Below are 21766 nucleotides of genomic sequence, written 5' to 3' on the forward strand. Positions count from 1 at the left end.
GGTCATGAGAATGGTTGAAGCAGCCACAGAGGGCTTCAACCACAGAGGCTACTGCGGGATAGTGCTACTAGACGTAGCCAAAGCCTTTGATTCAGTATGGCATAGAGGGCTACTCTACAAGTTGTACTCACAAGGGTTTCCAGGGAGCATAGTTCAGCTAATCAAGAGCTACCTCACGAATAGGACTTTCTCCGTCAAAGTAGAAACTGCCACCTCCACCAGAAGGCGCATTCGTGCTGGGGTGCCACAGGGATCGGTCCTGGGGCCCGTATTGTACAGCTTGTACACTGCGGACACTCCAACGGCCCCCCTGGTGCACACCGCGCAGTACGCCGATGACACAGCCTTTTACACGAGAAATGCGAACAAGGACCTGGTCATTCGTAGGCTACAAAGGGTTTTAGATGACACAGAAACCTGGGCCCGTCGCTGGCGCATCACCATCAACTCGGAGAAGACGCAGGCAATGCTGATTACCCGCAGGCTCGGAAGGCGCGAACCTCCTCAACGTCCCCCCCTCCACCTCCACCTAAATGGAACCCAACTCCCCTGGCGCAGAACCGCCAAGTACCTTGGCGTAACCTTGGACTCTCGTCTCACGTGGAAACCCCACATAGACGAGGTCCACAGGAAGGTCTGCGCCAGAATGTCCATCCTATATCCTATCCTGAACCCAAACAGCTCCCTTCCCTGCCCAGTAGCAGTAAACGTTTATCAGGCCCTGATCCGGCCAGTAATGGAGTATGCGTGCCCTGTCTGGGGATACGCGGCGAAGCAGCACCTGGACAAACTCCAGAGGCTGCAAAACCGCGCCCTCAGAAGGGCACTGCATCTACCTCTCGGATTCCCCACAGACGACCTGCACGCCGCAGCCGATATCCCACTCCTGAGAGAGCGTTTCCAGGATCTGGCAAGGGCCTTCTATGAAGGTACTTCCAGATCCGGAAATGCACTCATCCACTCCCTTGGTCGGTATGACATGTCCCGCGATAAACACAAGCGCCCTATGACGATCTTCGACGATTAAGTCGAAGAGAAAAATCCCAATACCCAATCCCTAATCCAGTTCCTTCCCATATATCACCAATCATCTCGCCTACCTCAGGCAAGTCCCAGATACACACAACAATTCATCACATATCACAGACATCAAAAATATACAGAAAAATCACACACACATGTACACAGGGGAGTAAAAGCCAAAAGGCTATAAACTCCCCCTCACACTTCCCCAAAGAGGGGAAAGTATTAGATGAGTGCAGCACTCCCGGGGCCTTCTTTCGACTCAGGTCTTTCAGTGCTCTGTCAAACTTTTCACGCAATATCGTATCTCCCATTTCATCTTCATCTACATCCTCTTCTATTTCCATAATATTGTCCTCAAGTACATCGCCCTTGTATAAACCCTCTATATACCCCTTCCACCTTTCTGCCTTCCCTTCTTTGCTTAGAACTGGGTTTCCATCTGAGCTCTTGATGTTCATACAAGTGGTTCTCTTCTCTCCAAAGGTCTCTTTAATTTTCCTGTAGGCCGTACCTATCTTACCCCTAGTGAGATAAGCCTCTGCATCCTTACATTTGTCCTCTAGCCATCCCTGCTTAGCCATTTTGCACTTCCTGTCGATCTCATTTCTGAGACGTTTGTATTCCTGTTTGCCTGCTTCATTTACTGCATTTTTATATTTTCTCCTTTCATCAATTAAATTCAATATTTCTTCTGTTACCCAAGGATTTCTACTAGCCCTCGTCTTTTTGCCTACTTGATCCTCTGCTGCCTTCACTACTTCATCCCTCAAAGCTACCCATTCTTCTTCTACTGTATTTATTTCCCCCATACCTGTCAATTGTGCCCTTATGCTCTCCCTGAAACTCTGTACAACTTCTGGTTCTTTCAGTTTATCCAGGTCCCATCTCCTTAAATTCCCACCTTTTTGTACTTTCTTCAGTTTTAATTTACAGTTCATAACCAATAGATTGTGGTGAGAGTCCACATCTGCCCCTGGAAATGTCTTACAATTTAAAACCTGGTTCCTAAATCTCTGTCTTACCATTATATAATCTATCTGATACCTTTTAGTATCTCCAGGGTTCTTCCATGTATACAACCTTCTTTCAGGATTCTTAAACCAAGTGTTAGCTATGATTAAGTTGTGCTCTGTGCAAAATTCTACCAGGCGGCTTCCTCTTTCATTTCTTAGCCCCAATCCATATTCACCTACTACGTTTCCTTCTCTCCCTTTTCCTACACTCGAATTCCAGTCACCCATGACTATTAAATTTTCGTCTCCCTTCACTATCTGAATAATTTCTTTTATTTCATCATACATTTCTTCAATTTCTTCGTCATCTGCAGAGCTAGTTGGCATATAAACTTGTACTACTGTAGTAGGTGTGGGCTTCATATCTATCTTGGCCACAATAATGCGTTCACTATGCTGTTTGTAGTAGCTTACCCGCATTCCTATTTTCCTATTCATTATTAAACCTACTCCTGCATTACCCCTATTTGATTTTGTGTTTATAACCCTGTAGTCACCTGACCAGAAGTCTTGTTCCTCCTGCCACCGAATTTCACTAATTCCCACTATATCTAACTTTAACCTATCCATTTCCCTTTTTAAATTTTCTAACCTACCTGCCCGATTAAGGGATCTGACATTCCACGCTCCGATCCATAGAACGCCAGGTTTCTTTTTCCTGATAATGACGTCCTCTTGAGTAGTCCCCGCCCGGAGATCCAAATGGGGGACTATTTTACCTCCGGAATATTTTACCCAAGAGGACGCCATCATCATTTAATCATACAGTAAAGTTGCATGCCCTCGGGAAAAATTACGGCCTTAGTTTCCCCTTGCTTTCAGCCGTTCGCAGTCCCAGCACAGCAAGGCCGTTTTGGTTATTGTTACAAGGCCAAATCAGTCAGTCATCCAGACTGTTGCCCTTGCAACTACTGAAAAGGCTGCTGCCCTTCTTCGGGAACCACACGTTTGTCTGGCCTCTCAACAGATACCCCTCCGTTGTGGTTGTGCCTATGGTACGGCTATCTGTATCGCTGAGGCACGCAAGCATCCCCACCAACGGCAAGGTCCATGGTTCATGGGGGGGATGATGCAGATTGCTCAGTCAAAACAAAATGTATCTTATACTACAAATTAAATCACAGGAAAATATCTTACATAACAAATATAAGCAAACATAGGTACAAAAAATTAACGTATGTATTGTCGGAAGTTTGTGTGTCAGAAAGGTATCGTAGAATGTGGCAACAGTGTTTTCGAGAAGAAAATGTCACATTAGCTGGGGCATCTTGCATAAGCCACACGCATATTACTCAAAGATTGTGTACCTCCCTGAGGGATTGCAATTATTGCACATACGGTTTCAACTGAGTGACATTTCTTGAACCAAATAGCTTTTTTGATTTGGGATAGATAAGGCGGTAGGCGTTTGGATGTGGTTTCTCATAAACTTCAAATGGACCAATGTAAATATCGAAAAATTTCTGATCTCTCTATTGATTTCCTTGGATTTCTCATAACTTTTGGTTAAGACTAAATCACCTACACTATACTGTGTAAACTTTCCTTTTGAATCATGTTTAAGCTTTCTCTTGGCACAGTGTGTTTCAATATTTTTCTTTACTATTTCCATTCTCTCATCCGGTGTTAGTTCATTACAGACAGGGAAATTGATCAATTCATACAAGATGTTTGGTGGGTGTTTGTTAAAATGGACTTCATAAGGTGTAAAGCCAGTTGTTGTATGTTGTAAGGTGTTCAAAACATCTTCAAAATCACGTATGTAACTTGACCAATTTGTATGATCTTTAGAGCAGTAAGTTCTACAAAGCCTGCCTATTTCACACGTATAGCGCTCAGTTGGGTTACAAGACAGAGATGAAACGGAAATAAGAACGTGCTTAATGTCTTCATCTTTCATTAAATCTTTCCAAATGTTAGATGTAAATTGGCTCCCATTGTCTGAAAGTATGGCTTATGGTTTTCCAATCTGTGTGAAGTAATCATTACAGAAAAAGTTGAAAATTTTCTTGCTTGTTGCCTTCTTTAGTGGATACAATTTTACTAGTTTAGTGAATAAGTCAACAACTACAAACAAATATGTATAACCCTCTTTAGTTCTCGGCAATTGACCAAACAAATCAATTCCTATCAGTTCCAATTTGCCTTTTGGCACAATACTTTGTAAATAACCTTGGTATTTCTGATTTGTGACTTTTACCCTTTGACGCCGATCACATTTTTGTATAACCTGTCTTACTCTTCTAAACATATTATTAAAATAGACATTTTCCTTAAGTTTGTTATGCATTTCATGATTCCACAGTGCCCATAGCTCTCATGTGTGTACATAATTAAAACGTCAACACATTGTATAGGCCAACAAACCTTCCAGATACCGGAGTCAGTGTTATAGTCTCCTGAATAAAATACCTTTAAAGTTTTGATAATACATGCCAACCTTTTCATAACCCTTTTTACCAATAAGGCTTTTCACAAGTTTCAAATCATCATCCTGGTTCTGGTATCTCCTAAGCTGACTGCAAATGTTAGTAATTTCCTTTTCACCCTTAATTCCTCCCATGTACATTATTTTAAACACTTTGTTATCCAATAGTTCTTCTTCCTGACCACCCCCACAGGTAATGTAGACAAAGCATCAGCAATTATATTCTGATCCCCTTTTATATACTGAATGCTATAATCAAATTGTTGCAAAAATATGGCCCACCTGGTTAATCTAGTATTGAAAGGTTTACAGTCTTGAATATAACATAGAGCTTTGTGATCTGTGAAAATTATGACTTTATGGCCTGCTAGATAGTTCCTGTATTTAGTGAAACCCCATATAATGGCAAGTAGTTCCTTCTCAGTCACTGTGTAATTACGTTCATGTTTCTGCGGACCTTGGCTGGCAAAACTGATTGAAATATGTTCTATTTTTCCATCAATTTCCTTCTGTTGAAACAAATGTACATCCAATCCGTAATCGGAACTATCTGTCACTAGGCAAAATGGTAGTGAAAGGTCAGGTCTGTGGAGTAATTGACTATTATTTAGTTGTTGTTTGAGCTCATCGAATGCTGCTTGACACTGATCTGTCCATTCTTTTTTAATATCTCTCTAAAACACGGTGCATTTAAAGCTTGGGTGCTGACATACTTACGATAAAAATTACATAGACCATAAAATGACAGCTGTTTCTTGTTCTTTGGACATGGAAACTGGACAATTACAGAAATTTTATCACTGTCAGGTAGAATGCGTTCCCTGTTAATTATATGGCCTAAAAACTTCAAGTCTGGTACTCCAAATTTGCTTCTACTTAATTTAAGGGTCATACTGCTTTGCCTGAACTTATTGGCTAATTTGTACAAAGTATCAAGGTGTTCCTCCCAAGTTTTGCTGGTTATTAATATATCATCCACGTAAATAATTAGTTTAGATAGTAGTTCACTTCCAATCACATGATCCAAAGCTCGAATAAACTCAGCTACAGACACATTCAGCCCAAACGGAACAACACAATAATGAAAACATTGACCATTATATAAAAAGGCTGTGTACTGCCTTGAATCCTGTGCTAATGTGATTTGATGAAACCCTGAGGTCAAATCCAGGCTAGAAAAATATTTTGTATCATTGAATTTGTACAAGAGTTCCTCCATGGATTCATAATCTTTGACCCTACCATGTTGATCACTAAAAATGTTACTGTTTTCCCAGAGAAAATTTTCTAATTCCTGCTTTTCAGACTCAGTCAAGTCATTTGCTTCTTTTACCTTTTCTGATATGGTTAGGGAGTAACTATCATCAACTAAATTCTGGTTATTGTGATCCCTGTTTTCCTCTTCCTCCATGTAATGGCTACACTCTGGATAAATTATTTCCCTAATATGGTTACTACTGTTTGTACTTGATTTTAACTGGATCACTGCTTTTCCTTGAATATTGGCCTTTGGTTCAGTGAACAGCAGTTCTGAATTTTGCCAATCAAAACTCACGTTTGCTTTAACTATCCAGTCCATCCCTAAAATCATTAGCTCATTGAGATCTGGAATAACTAAACAACCATGTTCAAAATTAGTGTTGCCAACAGAAACTGTAATTAAAGCTTGTTTATTTATTAACTTCTAAACTTGCCAGTGGCACCTTTAATCCGTACACCTGTGATTGGAAATTCAATGTAACTTTCAGTGTCTTTTATCCTGTTCCTCAACTTGTCTGAGATACTACTAATGGGACTGCCAGTGTCAATCAAACAGTCCTGACCAATTGTTAATGTTTATTTCTACGTAAGGGCTGCCTAAGGTAATATTTGGGTCACTATTCACATTATCTGCCAGCAAGTCACTTTCTAATTCAGTTGTATCTATGTTGTTACATACTTCTTCACTACAGGTTTCAATGTCAAAATCAACATAAGATTGAGTGTCATTATGACTGGCATCAAATACACATGAAACAGATTCCTTACTTGCACTAGACTTAAAATTATCTTTCATGGATGGATCTGATTTGATGACTTCACTTTCCTTATTATTTTCTGAACAAACTTCATTTTCACTGATAATAGATTCCAAAATCTTCTCACCTATCAACTTAGCTTGTTCCTTCTTATTAGTAGATTTACTTAAGATCGCTTTTATACAAATTGTTACCAATACATTGTTTGCACTCTTAATATCTTCACATGAACCAATTTCGAAATTCAGAGTTACTTTCAGCTGCAACACCATTATCAATAACTTCAGCATAAATAATGCCATCCAATTCCTCTTGTGTACATATATCATCAAATGCATCATCCTTCACAACACTGTCTTTACCAAAATCATCATCAAAATTATCTGTGGGTGATGCCTCTGCATGCACATCTGCCTTAACTACAAAGTGTTCAACATCTGAAGTTACACTACTGAAATCGCTACCTGTTTCATTATCGGAGTCAGATGTTATTTCCTCATTTTGGCAACCAATTTCTACTGATATAGATACCTCATTATCCTTACCTTCATCAGAAAACAAGCTAGTGATACCATACATATCATAAGTTCTGTCTACATCAGGTGTTAATGTGTGATCAATTAATGCTAAGTCATGTTCATTAAGTTCAAACTGTGGTCCTGCTTGAGTATGTGCATTATTCAATTCACTCAACATGTGATCCGAAAAGTTTTGCTTATAACTAGTATCATCTAAGTAATAGTCCCTATTTACATTACGTTTATGATTGCTTTTACATTTCTGTCCTTTTAACCTCCTATTTGCCTGGTTTGTGCCATGACTATTCAACTCAAATTGACAGGCTCCCAACGAGGTGGTTACCTGTTTCCCTGGTTGGAATTGCTGTTGTGAAGCTGGTTACTGTTTCTCTGTTCTTGATGGTTTTCGTGTCTGTTGTAACTACTGTTTTGGTTACCATGCCAGTTATTATTTCTGTGTCCATTATATTTTTGTGATCCCCCATTCCTATTTTGAGTGTTTCTGAGGTTTTGATTGTACTGTCTGTCGTCATTCTGCCATGCACAGTCAATTTTGTCTACATAATGTAAAAATTCGTCGACACTGTCATCTGGTCCGTATACAAGTCCCCACTGAAAACAGTGCGGTAGGCACCGTTTCAGTGCGTCAATCTGTATCAGTTCATCCAAAGGTTTGCTCAAATGTGACAGTGTCCCTAATTGTTTTTCACAAAATTCTCACATGCTAATTGCAAGACTGTGTGATATTTGCTACCGTTAAGAAATTCGGATTTTATTCTCGCCTGTTTGTTTTGCGACCAAAACTTTGTCAAGAACTGGCGTTCAAAATCGGCAAAAGAAGTAGTATTTGTATCAATGTTATGGTTCGCCCATGTAAGGGCTTCACCATCCAAAAAATGTTTCGCAAATTTAACTTTAGCAGACTCTGGCATGTTAGGTTGGAAACTGTCTTTGCACTGATGCACAAAGTCAACTGGATGCAATTTCTCATCACCTGGGTAACATTTTAAACTAACATTGTTACAACTATGCACAAACATCTGGTTTGAATCAAAATTGGACATTATATTATTTTGCAGTTTTGAAACTTCAGAGCTGACTGTTAGCAGTTCTATTGTTACACTTTCTACTTTCTCGTCAATATGAGATATCTTATCAGAAACGACTTCAGAATTTAATTTCAATCTTTCCCCTACCAATTCTTTTTCTGAAAGAAAGAGTTCCTGCAGCATTTTTAACTCGTCTTTTCGGTTCACTACTTCATTTAAAATGACTATAAGTGTTTTTGACACGTTCGTTAACTAATTCAATGCTTTTGTTTGTTTCTCTAAATTCGGAGATTGTGAAAGCCTCCAAACAGTCAACTTTGCTTTCTACCCTTTCTGTGTCACATGCAACGATTTGTACTTTGTTATTTGTTGCATTGATTTCTTCTCTCAATGATTTCAAATTTTGGTCCAGCTTGTCTGTGACCTCTTTAATGTTGCTACGTAATTGGTTATTTTGAGTTACCAATTGTTCTAGTTTATTACTCAACAATTGAGATATCTGAGCAATTAAATTCGGTTGCTGATTTGCCCCCGAAAAACCATGAAAAGGCAAACAACTACTGCTTGCGGAATTTGCTTCACTGTTTAAGTGTACATTTGGAGTTGAAGCATGAAATTGACAGGCTGACCGCGTGGTCATGCCTATTCGATTTAATTGAGTTTCACTCATTTTGATCAAAGTGGATAAACACTAGATAAAACACTTTCTTGCCTATCAGGTGAAATTGTCACACACAAAAACAGAAAATTGTAGGACACTGTCTGTGACTGAAATAAAAACAATTAAAAGGGGTACTTATCTGATTCATTCGCAATGTCATTCCAGAATATCACTTTTGCTCCTGGCAACGTCTGTGGCGCAGTCTGCAACATACAAGATTATGGTTCCTGCCTCTTGTACATGGAATTCTCGCGAGTCGTCCTCTGCACAGTCTTCCACTTGATCACAGCTCCTCCACCATGTTGAGATGTTTATATTTTCCCACCTCTGCATTGCAAATGTTTTGAGTGAAATGCCCAGTTGATGTGCCGTTGTTTTCACGTCAATACTACCAACATTGAGAGTTGTTTAGTTTTCCGGGTTTTGTCAAATTCCTGGATTCATGTCTCCTCGCTGTGCAGCCTATGAAAAGGATTGCAGAAGACTCCCAAATAAATTCCAAAGTACAGTGCAATTTTAATACCAATATATTTCCAGGACTCTGGTGTCCGAGCCTGGTGAACTGTACTGGTTACATCACATGTACCCAAAGTTGACATCAAACGACACAGAGTTCACAACAATCAACAAAAGAGTGAGCCTACAATGCATTTGAAACTTCCTGGCAGATTAAAACTGTGCGCCCGACCGAGACTCGAACTTGGGACCTTTGCCTTTCGCGGGCAAGTGCTCTACCAACTGAGCTACCGAAGCATGACTCACACCCGGTACTCACAGCTTTACTTCTGCCAGTACCTCGTCTCCTACCTTCCAAACTTTACAGAAGCTCTCCTGCGAACCTTGCAGAACTAGCACTCCTGAAAGAAAGGATATTGCGGAGACATGGCTTAGCCACAGCCTGGGGGATGTTTCCAGAATGAGATTTTCACTCTGCAGCGGAGTGTGCGCTGATATGAAACTTCTTGGCAGATTAAAACTGTGTGCCCGACCGAGACTCGAACTTGGGACCTTTGCCTTTCACAGGCAAGTACTCTACCAACTGAGCTACCGAAGCATGACTCACGCCCAGTACTCACAGCTTTACTTCTGCCAGTACCTCGTCTCCTACCTTCCAAACTTTACAGAAACTCTCCTGCGAACCTTGCAGAACTAGCACTCCTGAAAGAAAGGATGTTGCGGAGACATGGCTTAGCCACAGCCTGGGGGATGTTTCCAGAATGAGATTTTCACTCTGCAGCGGAGTGTGCGCTGATATGAAACTTCCTGGCAGATTGAAACTGTGTGCCCGACCGAGACTCGAACTTGGGACCTTTGCCTTTCGCGGGCAAGTGCTCTACCAACTGAGCTACCGAAGCACAACTCACGCCCGGTACTCACAGCTTTACTTCTGCCAGTACCTCGTCTCCTACCTTCCAAACTTTACAGAAGCTCTCCTGCGAACAATGCATTTGCTCGCAACCCTAGCCAAAAAATGAGTGCCCCCAAGGCGCCTGCGTGACCTCTATTTATACGTTTGTAACAATTACATACAATGAAAATCACAATTTTATGTAAAATCACAGTTAAAAGTTAAACCGAATATGAGCTACACATTGCTAAAAATTTACAGTCTCAGTGCTGAACAAGGTGAACCTATTTTCAACTATTTTCAACTTAGTTATGAGTTAATATAACATTTTCTGACCAATTATGTTACAGGTAACAATTACGTTTCTAAATTTGTTTATAACAAATCAACTAGTGCCTGAATTTCAGTGCTAACATATATCGGAGATTCAATTAACGTGCTTTATTTATATGTTCTATTTAATTTGCTGTAGTAATTTTATAATGATAGGTTTACTGGTACATCCTGACCATGTGCTCTATTTATTTCGATTAGTTACAGTATTAATTTCACATTTATATTTTGTTTCTCACATAAAAACAATGTTAAATGCTTTAGGCACATTCAAAATACACACGGTGGCTTTTATTCATATGGTTTCAGCAAAGCATCATTTTTGAATTATATGTATACTGAAATAGTGGTTATTTTTGTATGTAATTTGGAAACAGGTCACTTTACAATTGGACAATTAGGACTGGTGTTTATCTTTAATGTTCTCTGAGGGGTTCTGATTGGTAGCAGTGAGATACAGTAATATTTCACAGTGAAGACAGCAACTGCTGAACACCCCATACATCGAAGCTGTATGGAATGACATATCCATATTTGTCATCCAAAATCAGTTCAACTTTGTGGTGAGTCAGCCTAAAGCTGCTGCTGCACCTTATACACTCCCAGATCGAATGGCTCTGAGCACTATGGGACTTAACTGCTGAGGTCAACTGTCCCCCAGAACTTAGAACTACTTAAACCTATCTAACCTAAGGACATCACACACATCCATGCCTGAGGCAGGATTCGAACCTGTGACCGTAGCGGTCGCATGGTTCCAGACTATAGCGCCTAGAACCGCTCGGCCACTCCGGCCGGCCACACTCCCAGATCACCTACATGTTCATTCATGCATTCTTTGTATTATACTGTATACAGACAGTTAGTAAAATTACATTATTTGCTACCTATGTTGAAAATTTAATGGAAGCTATTTATTTATGACTACAACTTTTGTCTTATGGAATGGACTTGATTTTAAATTTGGTTGTGTGTGCGTGTGTGTGTGTGTGTTTGTGTTTGTGTGTGTGTGTGTGTGTGTGTGTCAAAAGACATAAATGACAGATGCTTACCAATGTTTCTGCCTGTAAAAGTTCTGGTTCGTACCCACCGTTTTTATATTAGGTGACCAAGACACACACTTAATGCTTTGGAAACTCAAATGGGAATCCCTGGAGGGAGGGTAACATTCTTTTTGAGGAAAACTATTGAGAAAATCTGGAGAACCGACATTTGAAGCTGACAGCAGGATGATTCTGCTGCTGGTAACATACATTTCATGTAAGGACAACAAAAATAAGAGAAGAGAAATTAGGGCTCTTAAGGATTCATCTTCCCCTTGCTGTATGTGCGAGAGGAATAGGAAAGGAAATCACTAATAGTGGTACAGGGTGCCCTCTGCCACATGTTTTTGGTGGCTTGCAGAGTTTATATGTAGATGTAAATTTAATGAAAATGAAACTAAACAAAAATATAATTCCTCCTATAAACTCTTTTGTTTAAATTGATCTTTCCATGATCTGTGATCTTTCATCTCTTTTTTCACTTCTTTCTGTTGTATTCCGGTGTGTGCTGTGAATGTATTGCTTACACCCTGTTGTCCAGCACCCCCCCCCCCCCCCCCACGTCTTATATTTTAAATTTTCTCATTTATTATATGACCCTTTTTCTTACTACAGGCTCGGGAGCTGGAGTTAGAAGCAGCTCGTTTAGCGCGTCAGAATTCGGAATTACAGCAGCGCCTTTCAGCTTCTGCAGCAGATCTGGAATCTGAGAGATCCGCAAGACAGAATGAAGCAGAGCTACTGGCGAGAGCCTTGGCTGAGCGCACTGCGTATACTCAAAAGCTGGAACAACAGTGCAATGATCTCCGAGGGGAGCAGGAGATCGCCGCACGGAAACATGCAGCTGCCGTTAAGGTCTGTTTACAGTGTTTATTGGTTTTGGATGTATTGAGAGAAACTACCATTGGGCTTATAGTACAGCTGTTTCTGTGTGCTGATGAAGATTATTCTGTCTTCATTGTGAGGATATTCCTTCATTTTGTGTGTGAGAAGTAGCTGTTGATGGTGCCAAATACCCTCCCCCATGTACTCTGTGATTACTTGTGGAGTATGTACTTAAATGTAGTGTGTTCCCAAAGGCATGCATAGTTCACCTGATGCTCACTTATAAATTCGGCACAAGGTCTAGAAATTATAAAGATGACTTTCTATGGAATCCCACCAGACCAAGCCAATGCTGTGTTCCTCAACACGACGAAGGCATACAAGGAGGTCAGGTGGCAGAATCTTTGAGGGAATTATAGATCAATTGTAAAGAGTTACATTAGGTTATTAGCAAATTATGCCTATGGTAGAAAACTCTCATTAGATCGAAATAAATTTGAAGCCAGATCGAAATAAATTTGAAGCCAGATCGAAATAAATTTGAAGCCAGATCGAAATAAATTTGAAGCCAGATCGAAATAAATTTGAAGCCAGATCGAAATAAATTTGAAGCCAGATCGAAATAAATTTGAAGCCAGATCGAAATAAATTTGAAGCCAGATCGAAATAAATTTGAAGCCAGATCGAAATAAATTTGAAGCCAGATCGAAATAAATTTGAAGCCAGATCGAAATAAATTTGAAGCCAGATCGAAATAAATTTGAAGCCAGATCGAAATATATTTGAAGCCAGATCGAAATATATTTGAAGCCAGATCGAAATATATTTGAAGCCAGATCGAAATATATTTGAAGCCAGATCGAAATAAATTTGAAGCCAGAATGACTTCAGCTGGTTGGCTTTCTCAGGGAACTTATCCTCAATACTACACGCTTAACTTAATGGTATCAGCATGAAGGACAACATAATCTTACCATATTAACTGCAATGATCTGTTCCTCTCAAGCATCTTATATCATACAACAAACACTAGTACATCAGTGAATGAAACTGAGAAATGATCTAGACAAAATAAGATTATTTCTTAAAAACAGTTACATTCTACTTTGTATGAAGCCTGTTCCATAAGTACGGCAAGCTAAGAAGCATTTTTTTCTTATAAAAAAGTTATATTGTTATACAGTCTCATTTTAGGGATATACTTTCTCTAAATGTCCCAGCCTTCAACCTTTCTGAAAACTGTCAAGCTCTCTAAAATAGTCTCTTAATTTAAGCAGAGTTTTCATACCTACAAGCAATTTCTTCAGGTTTAGGAAGAAGAAGAATTACTGTAGAGCCATATTGAGTGAACACAAGGGCTGTAGCTATAATTCATAATCCATTTCCAGCAGTTTTGTGCCAGTCGCACCAGATGAATGAGCTAGCACGTTGTCAAGGTGAAACAGGAAATTATACTTCATCAAATATGGCCGTATTTTCTTCATTTTTGTTGTTGTTGTTGTTGTTGAAGTGGTCTGATGCTGTATTGTAATATAATTAATTGATATTTTTTGTTTTACTAAGTGTGATGCAGTTTGCGTGAAATGGTCACCAAACTTTTCTGACCAATTGAACCTTCTTATCCTTGTTTGAGGTGGAAGCAACCCTTATTTTGAGTGTTGCTTGGTTTTTGGGGCATGATGGTGAAGGCATATCTCATCAGTGGTGGCAACTGAACGTAAAATGTGGGTTGAATCTTGCTTAAATTGCTCCAGACAGGTCTTCAAAGTTGAAAACTGCACCAATTGCAGCACCCATTGTCATGACAATGTTTTCATTGTCTGTTTACAATATAAAATATTAATTGCCATTACTGTTGACACACCTGTGGCCTCTTCTTCTTTATACAGTTTCATTTTATGGTCAGATTGGGCTTTTTCAATTATTTCTTCTGTAACTGCGTCCACCATACATTCTGGGCATTCATCATTAAAAACAGAGTCTTGTCAAATTTAAGTCTGTTCAACCAATATGTAACTGTTGTCATTGATATACAGGGTCGCTGTAAACACTGTCCACTTTTTCTTTTCTGTCTTCATATTTTCCCATCCAAAGAATAAAAACAAATCACTGAAGATTGGCACCCTTTGCATCTCGACAAAAGTCACACATCACTGCTTACTGATGTGGCTACCATATTCAAACTCCTCTACAAAAGTATCGAAAATAGCATTATCAATTACATTTGTCTTCAAACATAAGTGCTCATTGAACTGCCCTAGTGTCAAAGAGGTTAACGAAAGTGGCCCTAGTAACTCTTTAACTGCTATGGACGAGTTAACTTGTTGTGCTCTGCACCTGCGGAAGAGTTTAAATACAGTCTCTGCATTTTCTGTAAGTGCTTTTGACATGTGTACCTGTCCTGCTCCCTTAACCCTCTTACTGCTGCAGATGAGTTACTTCCATATCTCGGTGAATGAAAAAGTTTTGAGTAGTTATCATAGAATGTATGTGCTTCTTTGCATGCTATCATTTGAAAAAAAAAAAAAAAAAACCATTTATGAAACATGAAGATTGTTATGCTATAGCTGAAATAGTTCATCAGTACTAGTTGTGTGTTCGTTTATATTAATAGTTGTAATGCAAATGTAGGATATGAACAATAATTTGAAAGTTTCATAAATTTCAACATTGTCAGTAAAAGATTAAATTGCAGAAAATTTTTAAAATTGTGCTGATAATGTGACAGAAAAGTGTTTGTTCAAGAGTGGCTTTACTGATCAGTACATAAATTAATTTTTATGGGAGGATTAGTGCTACTAGTTACAATACACATAATGAGTTCAGCTTTATTTCTTTATTCACACACAGGAGTTGAATCGTGAGCTCCAGCATTTACGGAGGAAATACGAGCGCTGTGAATCGCCAGGTCTCCTAGGGTCACATTCTCGTACCAGCTCATGCTCATCACTCCCAGGTTCAGGATGTGAGATTAATGTAAATGGCCAAGCGACAGCAAGTACAGCCATACAGGTAATAGCAAGCACATTATTGCACTTTACTCAAACTTCCATGAATTTGTTCCATTAAATAGTCCATTGACTTATGAATTTATTTACAGACCAACAGAAATTTCTTCATTTTAAAACTTCTCTGAGATTTATGATTACCTATGAATGATCTCTGCAGGTCAATGTCACTTGCAGGTAACATTTTTCTCTGCAGTGTGTACTGAAACGATGTAATGGATTAAAACAGTATGCGGTAGACCTTACTCGAACTGAACCTGCGTGTCCTTACCATCAAGTAACTCTGCGGCATGGCACTGCTGTCAGTTGTTGAAAATGACATTGTGCTTCACGTGTCCATGGCGTACAAGCAACAAAGTGCAATTCATTTTTTATGGGGCATCAAAATCAGCAGGGAACTGCAGCCCACTTATGGGGGAAAGTCTCTCACTTTGAAAAGTGTGAAATGGTGATGTGTGAGTTTGCAAAAGGCCGCAAAGAATTAATTGACATGAATGTTCAGGGAGGCTGCGTTTGTCGCTGACAGACATTATTTTCCTCATGGATCCAGCGGTGAGGGAGGATCAGCACATGTGCCTCAGTCATTTTCTGGTCCCCCTGCGGGTTCGGGGGTAAGAATAGGCCCGCGGTATTCCTGCCTGTCGTAAGAGGCGACTAAAAGGAGTCTCAAACGTTTCGGCCTTCTGTGATGGTCCCCTCTTGGGTTTGACCTCCTTTTTTCTTCCAAATTTCCGTCGTCAGTGCGTGCCATTTGGGGAAGGACACCTTACGTGGTGTTTTTGTATTGGTCCATCATGCTCCACCATCTTGCATGTTACCTATTGTCGTGTGGGGGGGACTACGCCCAACATCTTCTGGGTGGTCTCCTTCTCGCCTTGTGCGCACTCTTCTTCTTAGTGCCTACGACAACTGTGGACCCTTTAAACACCTAAAATCCAGCACGGTAGCCAGTCCGTTGTGGTGGGGTCGTCATGTACCCTCTTGGTGGTAGCCCCCTGACCACGCAGGGATCGCACTACAGATGCCTGAGCTGTTTCCTCCCCATGCATGCCAAGGAGTATGTGCCCATCTTGTCTGGGGCACGGGGACTCCGGGCAACGGGATATCGGCCAGGTACCCGTTGCTTTGGCTGGGTGGCGCCCTTGGGGAGAGCCCTCGTTCGGAGTAGGTGGCATCTGGGCGGATGTGGCGCAATGAAGCGCAATAAATCACATCAAGCTGGTGGTCGCACGGCCACCAGCGTCTCTAAGCGAGGTAGAGTCGACTTCGATGCTGCGCAGTATGACCCTCAGACGTTCCCCTCGTTGGCTGCGCCATGGGAGGGACGCCGATCTAGTGCCAAGCGGGAGCCTTACGTGCCGCAATACCTTGTCTGCAGCAGGACTGATGGTGACTCCTTTCTTCCGACGAAGCCTATGTTTTTTGTGGAACACCTGGAGGATAAGTTTGGGGAAGTGGCGGGGTTGTCAAAAATGAGGAATGGGTCCATCCTCCTCAAGACGTCCTCCCCAGCCCAGTCACGAGCGTTGCTCTTGTGTGATAAGCTGGGTGACGTCCCTGTTACCGTCACTCCCCACAGTAGCTTAAATATGGTCCAGGGGATTATTTACCATCGTGACCTCTTGTTACAATCCGATGACGAGCTGAGAGCCGACTTGGAACGACGTGGTGTGCATTTTGTCCGTCGTGTCCATCGAGGACCCAAGACAAACAGGGTGGCCACCGGTGCCTTTATCTTGGCCTTCGAGGGTGATGTCTTGCCCGAGAAGGTCAAGGTAATGGTTTACCGTTGCGACGTGAAGCCATACGTCCCTCCCCCGATGCGGTGCTTCCAGTGCTGGAAGTTTGGGCATATGTCCTCCCGTTGCCCATCCAGCGCTACATGTCGAGATTGCGGACGCCCGTCTCATCCCGATTCTCCATGTGCGCCCCCACCTGTATGTGTCAACTGTGGGGAGCACCACTCTCCATGCTCGCCGGATTGCCCCGTTCTTCATAAGGAGCGGAAGATCATGGAATTTAAGACCCTGGACCGGCTTACTTATCGAGAGGCTAAACAGAAATATGAAAGGTTGTATCCTGCTTCCCTTCGAACATCTTATGCTGCAGCCACGTTATCGTCGCCCGCACGAGCGACGGTTGTCACTTCATCTGTGCCGCCTTCAGTGGGCCCTCGGGGCCATGTATCCCTGTCTGCCCCCCTCGTGCCTGGGGGCAAGCCTTCCTCTCTTGCCCCCTTAGCAGTTGGGGGCAAACCCTCTTCTGTCGCTCCCCCCAAGCTTACTTCGGGAGTGACATCTGCTCCACAACCGGGAGGCTCGATTCCTCCCCCTCCTTCTCCGGCGGCGTTGCCTCCGCCGGTTGCTCTCTCACGGAAGGGGTCCCTCGGGGCTCTCCCTTCCTCCGTTTCTTCTCCTTCCCAGCCAGATGTCAGCCAGTGGCTGAAGGTTCCGCCACCTGCTGGTCGTAGGGCTTCTGCGTCGTCGTCAGCCTCTGACGCTCCTTCGGAGAAGCTCTCCCAGCCCTCTCACCCTAAGGGCAGACGCGAGAAGAAGGAACGGAATGTGTCCAAGAAGAAGGACGTTCCGGCGGTTTCAGCACCGCCTGCTGTACATAGTCCTGGCTCCGGGGATGAGGTGGAGATCCTCGCCTCTGCCGCGGATCTCGCCCTCACGGAACCCTTGGGGGCCTCTCCTATGGACTCCGCTGACTCTCCCCCAGTGGCGGCGGTTGGCTCTGAAGCGCTGTCTGCCTCTTAGTCGCATTCACGCCCTCCCAGTCCCTTCCTGCTTCCATTCTCCAATGGAACTGCGGCGGTTATTTCCGCCACCTGCCAGAGCTCCGGATGCTTCTGAGTGATTCCCCTGTTCTCTGCATTGCTCTGCAGGAAACTTGGTTTCCTGCACTGCGGACCCCCGCCCTTCGCGGTTATCGGGGATACTATAAGAACCGTGCTGCCTGTCAACGAGCGTCAGGTGGGGTTTGCCTCTTTGTTCACCACTCTGTCTGTAGCTCGCCAGTACCCCTTCAGACGCCTTTAGAGGCAGTTGCTGCCAGGGTTGAGCTCTCGCCGGCTATTACTGTTTGCTCTGTTTACATTCCTCCGGATGGGGAGCTCCCCCGCCATGTCTTGGCTGCGCTGCTGGCTCAACTCCCGCCACCATTGCTGCTTCTGGGCGATTTCAACGCCCACAATCCTCTATGGGGTGGGACTGTCTCCGATGATCGCGGTCGGGCCGTGGAGCATGTGTTGGCTCAGCTCGACCTTAGCCTCTTGAACTCCGGTGCTCCCACGCATTTCAGTGTGGCCCATGGCTCGTTCTCGGCCATCGATCTCTCTATTTGCAGCCCTGGACTTGTCCCATCCCTCCACTGGAGGGTGCATCCTGACCTGTGTGGTAGTGACCATTTTCCCATCTATTTGTCACTCCCACAGTGTCATTCTCCTGGGCGCTTGCCCCGCTGGGCTCTCCACAGGGCTGACTGGCCAGCTTTTACTTCCGCTGTAACCATTGCGTCTCCCCCACAGGGTGACATTGACGAGGTGGTCCGTGTTTTCACCACGTCCATCATTTCGGCGGCCGAGGCTGCTATCCCCCGTTCCTCTGGCCTCCCTCGGCGGAAGGCTGTCCCCTGGTGGTCGCCGGAGATTGCTGAGGCTATTCGCGACCGTAGGCGGGCTCTCCAGCGTCATAGGCGGCACCCGTCTCTGGAGACCCTCATCGCCTTTAAGAGGCTCCGTGCCTTCGCCCGTCGTCTTATTGCACGGCGTAAGCAGGAGTGCTGGGAGAGGTACGTCTCCTCCCTGGGCTCCCGTGTCTCGTCCTCGCACGTGTGGTCCCGGATCCGGCGGATTTATGGCTCCCAGACCCCTATGGGTGTCCCTGGGCTCTCCTTGGACGGCGCTGTCTGCACGGACGCTGCCGCCATTGCTGAACGCCTAGCCGCGCACTTTGCTCAGAGCTCTGCGACTGCATCCTATCCCCCCGCCTTTCGCTCTCTAAAGGAGCGAGCCGAGCGGACGCAGTTCTCATTCCACACGCGTCGTTCTGAAACATACAATGCACCTTTCAGCGAGAGGGAATTCCTCGCCGCACTCGCCGATTGCCCTGATACAGCACCAGGCCCAGACTGCATCCACGCGCAGATGCTGAAGCATCTCTCCAGGGACTGCCAGCGACACATTCTCGCGATATTTAATCGCATTTGGAGCGAAGGCGTGTTCCCGTCGCAATGGCGGGAGGGCGTTATTGTCCCCATCTTGAAACCCGGTGCGGACCCACTGGCGGTGGACAGCTATCGTCCCATTACCCTCACCAACGTTTTGTGCAAATTGCTCGAACGTATGGTGGGGCGGCGTTTGTGTTGGGTCCTTGAGTCGCGCGGTCTCCTCGCTCCATCCCAGGGTGGCTTCCGTCGGGGCCGGTCTGCAGTGGACAATTTGGTGCGGCTGGAATCTGCTGTCCGTACGGCTTTTGCCCGACGTCAGCATCTTGTTGCTGTATTTTTCGATCTGCGGAAGGCGTATGACACCACATGGAGGCATCACATCCTCGCCACGTTGCATGGGTGGGGTCTTCGTGGTCGGCTCCCGGCTTTTCTTCAAAACTTTTTATTGCGCCGCTCTTTCTGGGTGCAAGTCGGTGCCACCTCTAGTTCCTCTTATATACAGGAAAATGGGGTCCCGCAGGGCTCGGTGTTGAGCGTCTCCTTATTTTTAGTGGCCATTAATGGTCTGGCAGCAGCAGTGGGGTCGTCGGTGTCTCCTTCTTTGTATGCCGACGACTTCTGCATCTCATTTAGCTCCACGACAACGGGAGTCGCCGAACGCAGGCTGCCAGTCGCCGTTCGCAAGGCAGCATCATGGGCACTGACTCATGGCTTTCAGTTCTCTGCTGCCAAGACTCGAGTAATGCACTTCTGCAGGCGTCGGACGGTCCACCCTCATCCTGCACTTTACCTCGACGGCCACCTGCTTGACGTGGTGGACACTTGCCGCTTCTTGGGACTCGTGTTTGATGCCCGGCTCACATGGGTTCCTCATGTTACTCAGCTGAAGCAAAAATGCTGGCGGCACCTCAACGCCCTCCGCTGCCTTAGCCACACGTCTTGGGGTGCAGATCGCCGCACGCTGCTGCGGTTGTACAGAGCCCTTGTGCAGTCCCGGCTTGATTATGGGAGCCTGGCCTATGGGTCTGCGTCCCCCTCAGTGTTGAAGTTGTTAGACCCCATACACCACTGTGGGGTTAGGCTTGCCACTGGCGCTTTTCGCACCAGCCCCGTGGATAGTCTACTGGTGGAGGCCGGGGTTCCCCCACTGCGGATTCGCCGCCATCGTCTGCTTGTCGACTATGCTGTCCACGTTCATTGCTCGCCAGATCATCCCAATCGTCGCCTGCTTTTCCCTGCTATGGTCCTCCATCTGCCCGAACGGCGCCCTAGGTCTGGGCTTTCCATAGCTGTCCGTGTCCAGTCCCTGCTGTCAGAACTGGGGTCATTCCCTCTTCTGCCTCCCTTCCGGGTCCATACACCTACGCCTCCCTGGTGTTTGTCCCGGCCGTCCGTCCGTCTGGACTTGGCACAGGGACCCAAGGACTCGGTTCCGCCTGTGGCCCTCCGTCGCCGTTTTCTTGCTCTCCTCGCCTCATTTTCGGACTGTGAGACTGTCTACACTGATGGTTCCCTGGTTGATGGTCGCACTGCCTACGCCTTTGCTCACTCTGACCATGTTGAGCAACGCTCCTTGCCGGCTGGCTGCAGTATTTTTACTGCAGAGCTGGTGGCCATCTTGCGCGCTCTTGAGCACATGCGTTTCTGCTCAGGTAGGTCCGTTGTCATCTGCAGTGACTCCCTGAGCAGCCTTCAGGCCATCGACCGCTGCTATCCCTCCTCTCCTCTGGTGTCCTCCATTCAGGAGGCTGTTTCCGCCATTGCCCATTCTGGTGGTTCAGTGGTCCTGGTTTGGACGCCCGGTCATGTTGGCATCCCAGGGAACGAACGTGTAGACAGGCTGGCCAAAGGGGCGATAGACGCCCCAGCTTTGGAGATCGGCCTTACGGCTCGCGACCAGCAGCTGGTGTTGCGCCGTAAGGTACTTGGGATGTGGGCTGCTGAGTGGCGTGGCATGACAGCCCCGAATAAACTGCGGGCTGTCAAGGAGACGACCGATGTGTGGCGTTCCTCCCTGCGGGCTTCTCGCAGGGACTCGGTAGTCCTGTGTCGGCTGCGCATCGGCCATACGTACCTGACGCACGGCCATCTCTTGCGTCAGGAGGATCCCCCCTTGTGTCAGTGTGGGTCCCGGCTGACGGTCGGCCACATTTTGCTGGAGTGTCCTCGACTGCGCACACTCCGGCAATCTTTTAATCTCCCGGGCACTTTGGCTTTGGTTTTATCCGACGATGCCTCCATGGCTGATACCGTTTTAAATTTTATCCGTGGTAGTCCGTTTTATGGTTCGATTTAGGGAGGTCCTGCGCCTTTCCCTTTCTGTGTC

At 44.6% G+C, this 21766-nt stretch overlaps 1 protein-coding gene across 2 annotated transcripts in view; it reads left to right on the forward strand.

The window, feature by feature from the left end:
• Positions 1 to 21766, forward strand: part of LOC124619499 (coiled-coil domain-containing protein 186-like) — a 220958-nt gene that overhangs the window by 98502 nt on the left and 100690 nt on the right. For both annotated transcript variants that reach the window (XM_047145918.1, XM_047145919.1), the window contains exons 9-10: positions 12053 to 12292; positions 15113 to 15274. In XM_047145918.1, coding sequence (XP_047001874.1) covers positions 12053 to 12292; positions 15113 to 15274 — 402 coding nt within the window. The remainder of the gene's footprint in view (positions 1 to 12052; positions 12293 to 15112; positions 15275 to 21766) is intronic.

This window comes from Schistocerca americana, chromosome 6 (genome assembly GCF_021461395.2).
Source record: "Schistocerca americana isolate TAMUIC-IGC-003095 chromosome 6, iqSchAmer2.1, whole genome shotgun sequence".
In the NCBI taxonomy this organism is placed as follows: Eukaryota; Metazoa; Arthropoda; class Insecta; order Orthoptera; family Acrididae; genus Schistocerca; species Schistocerca americana.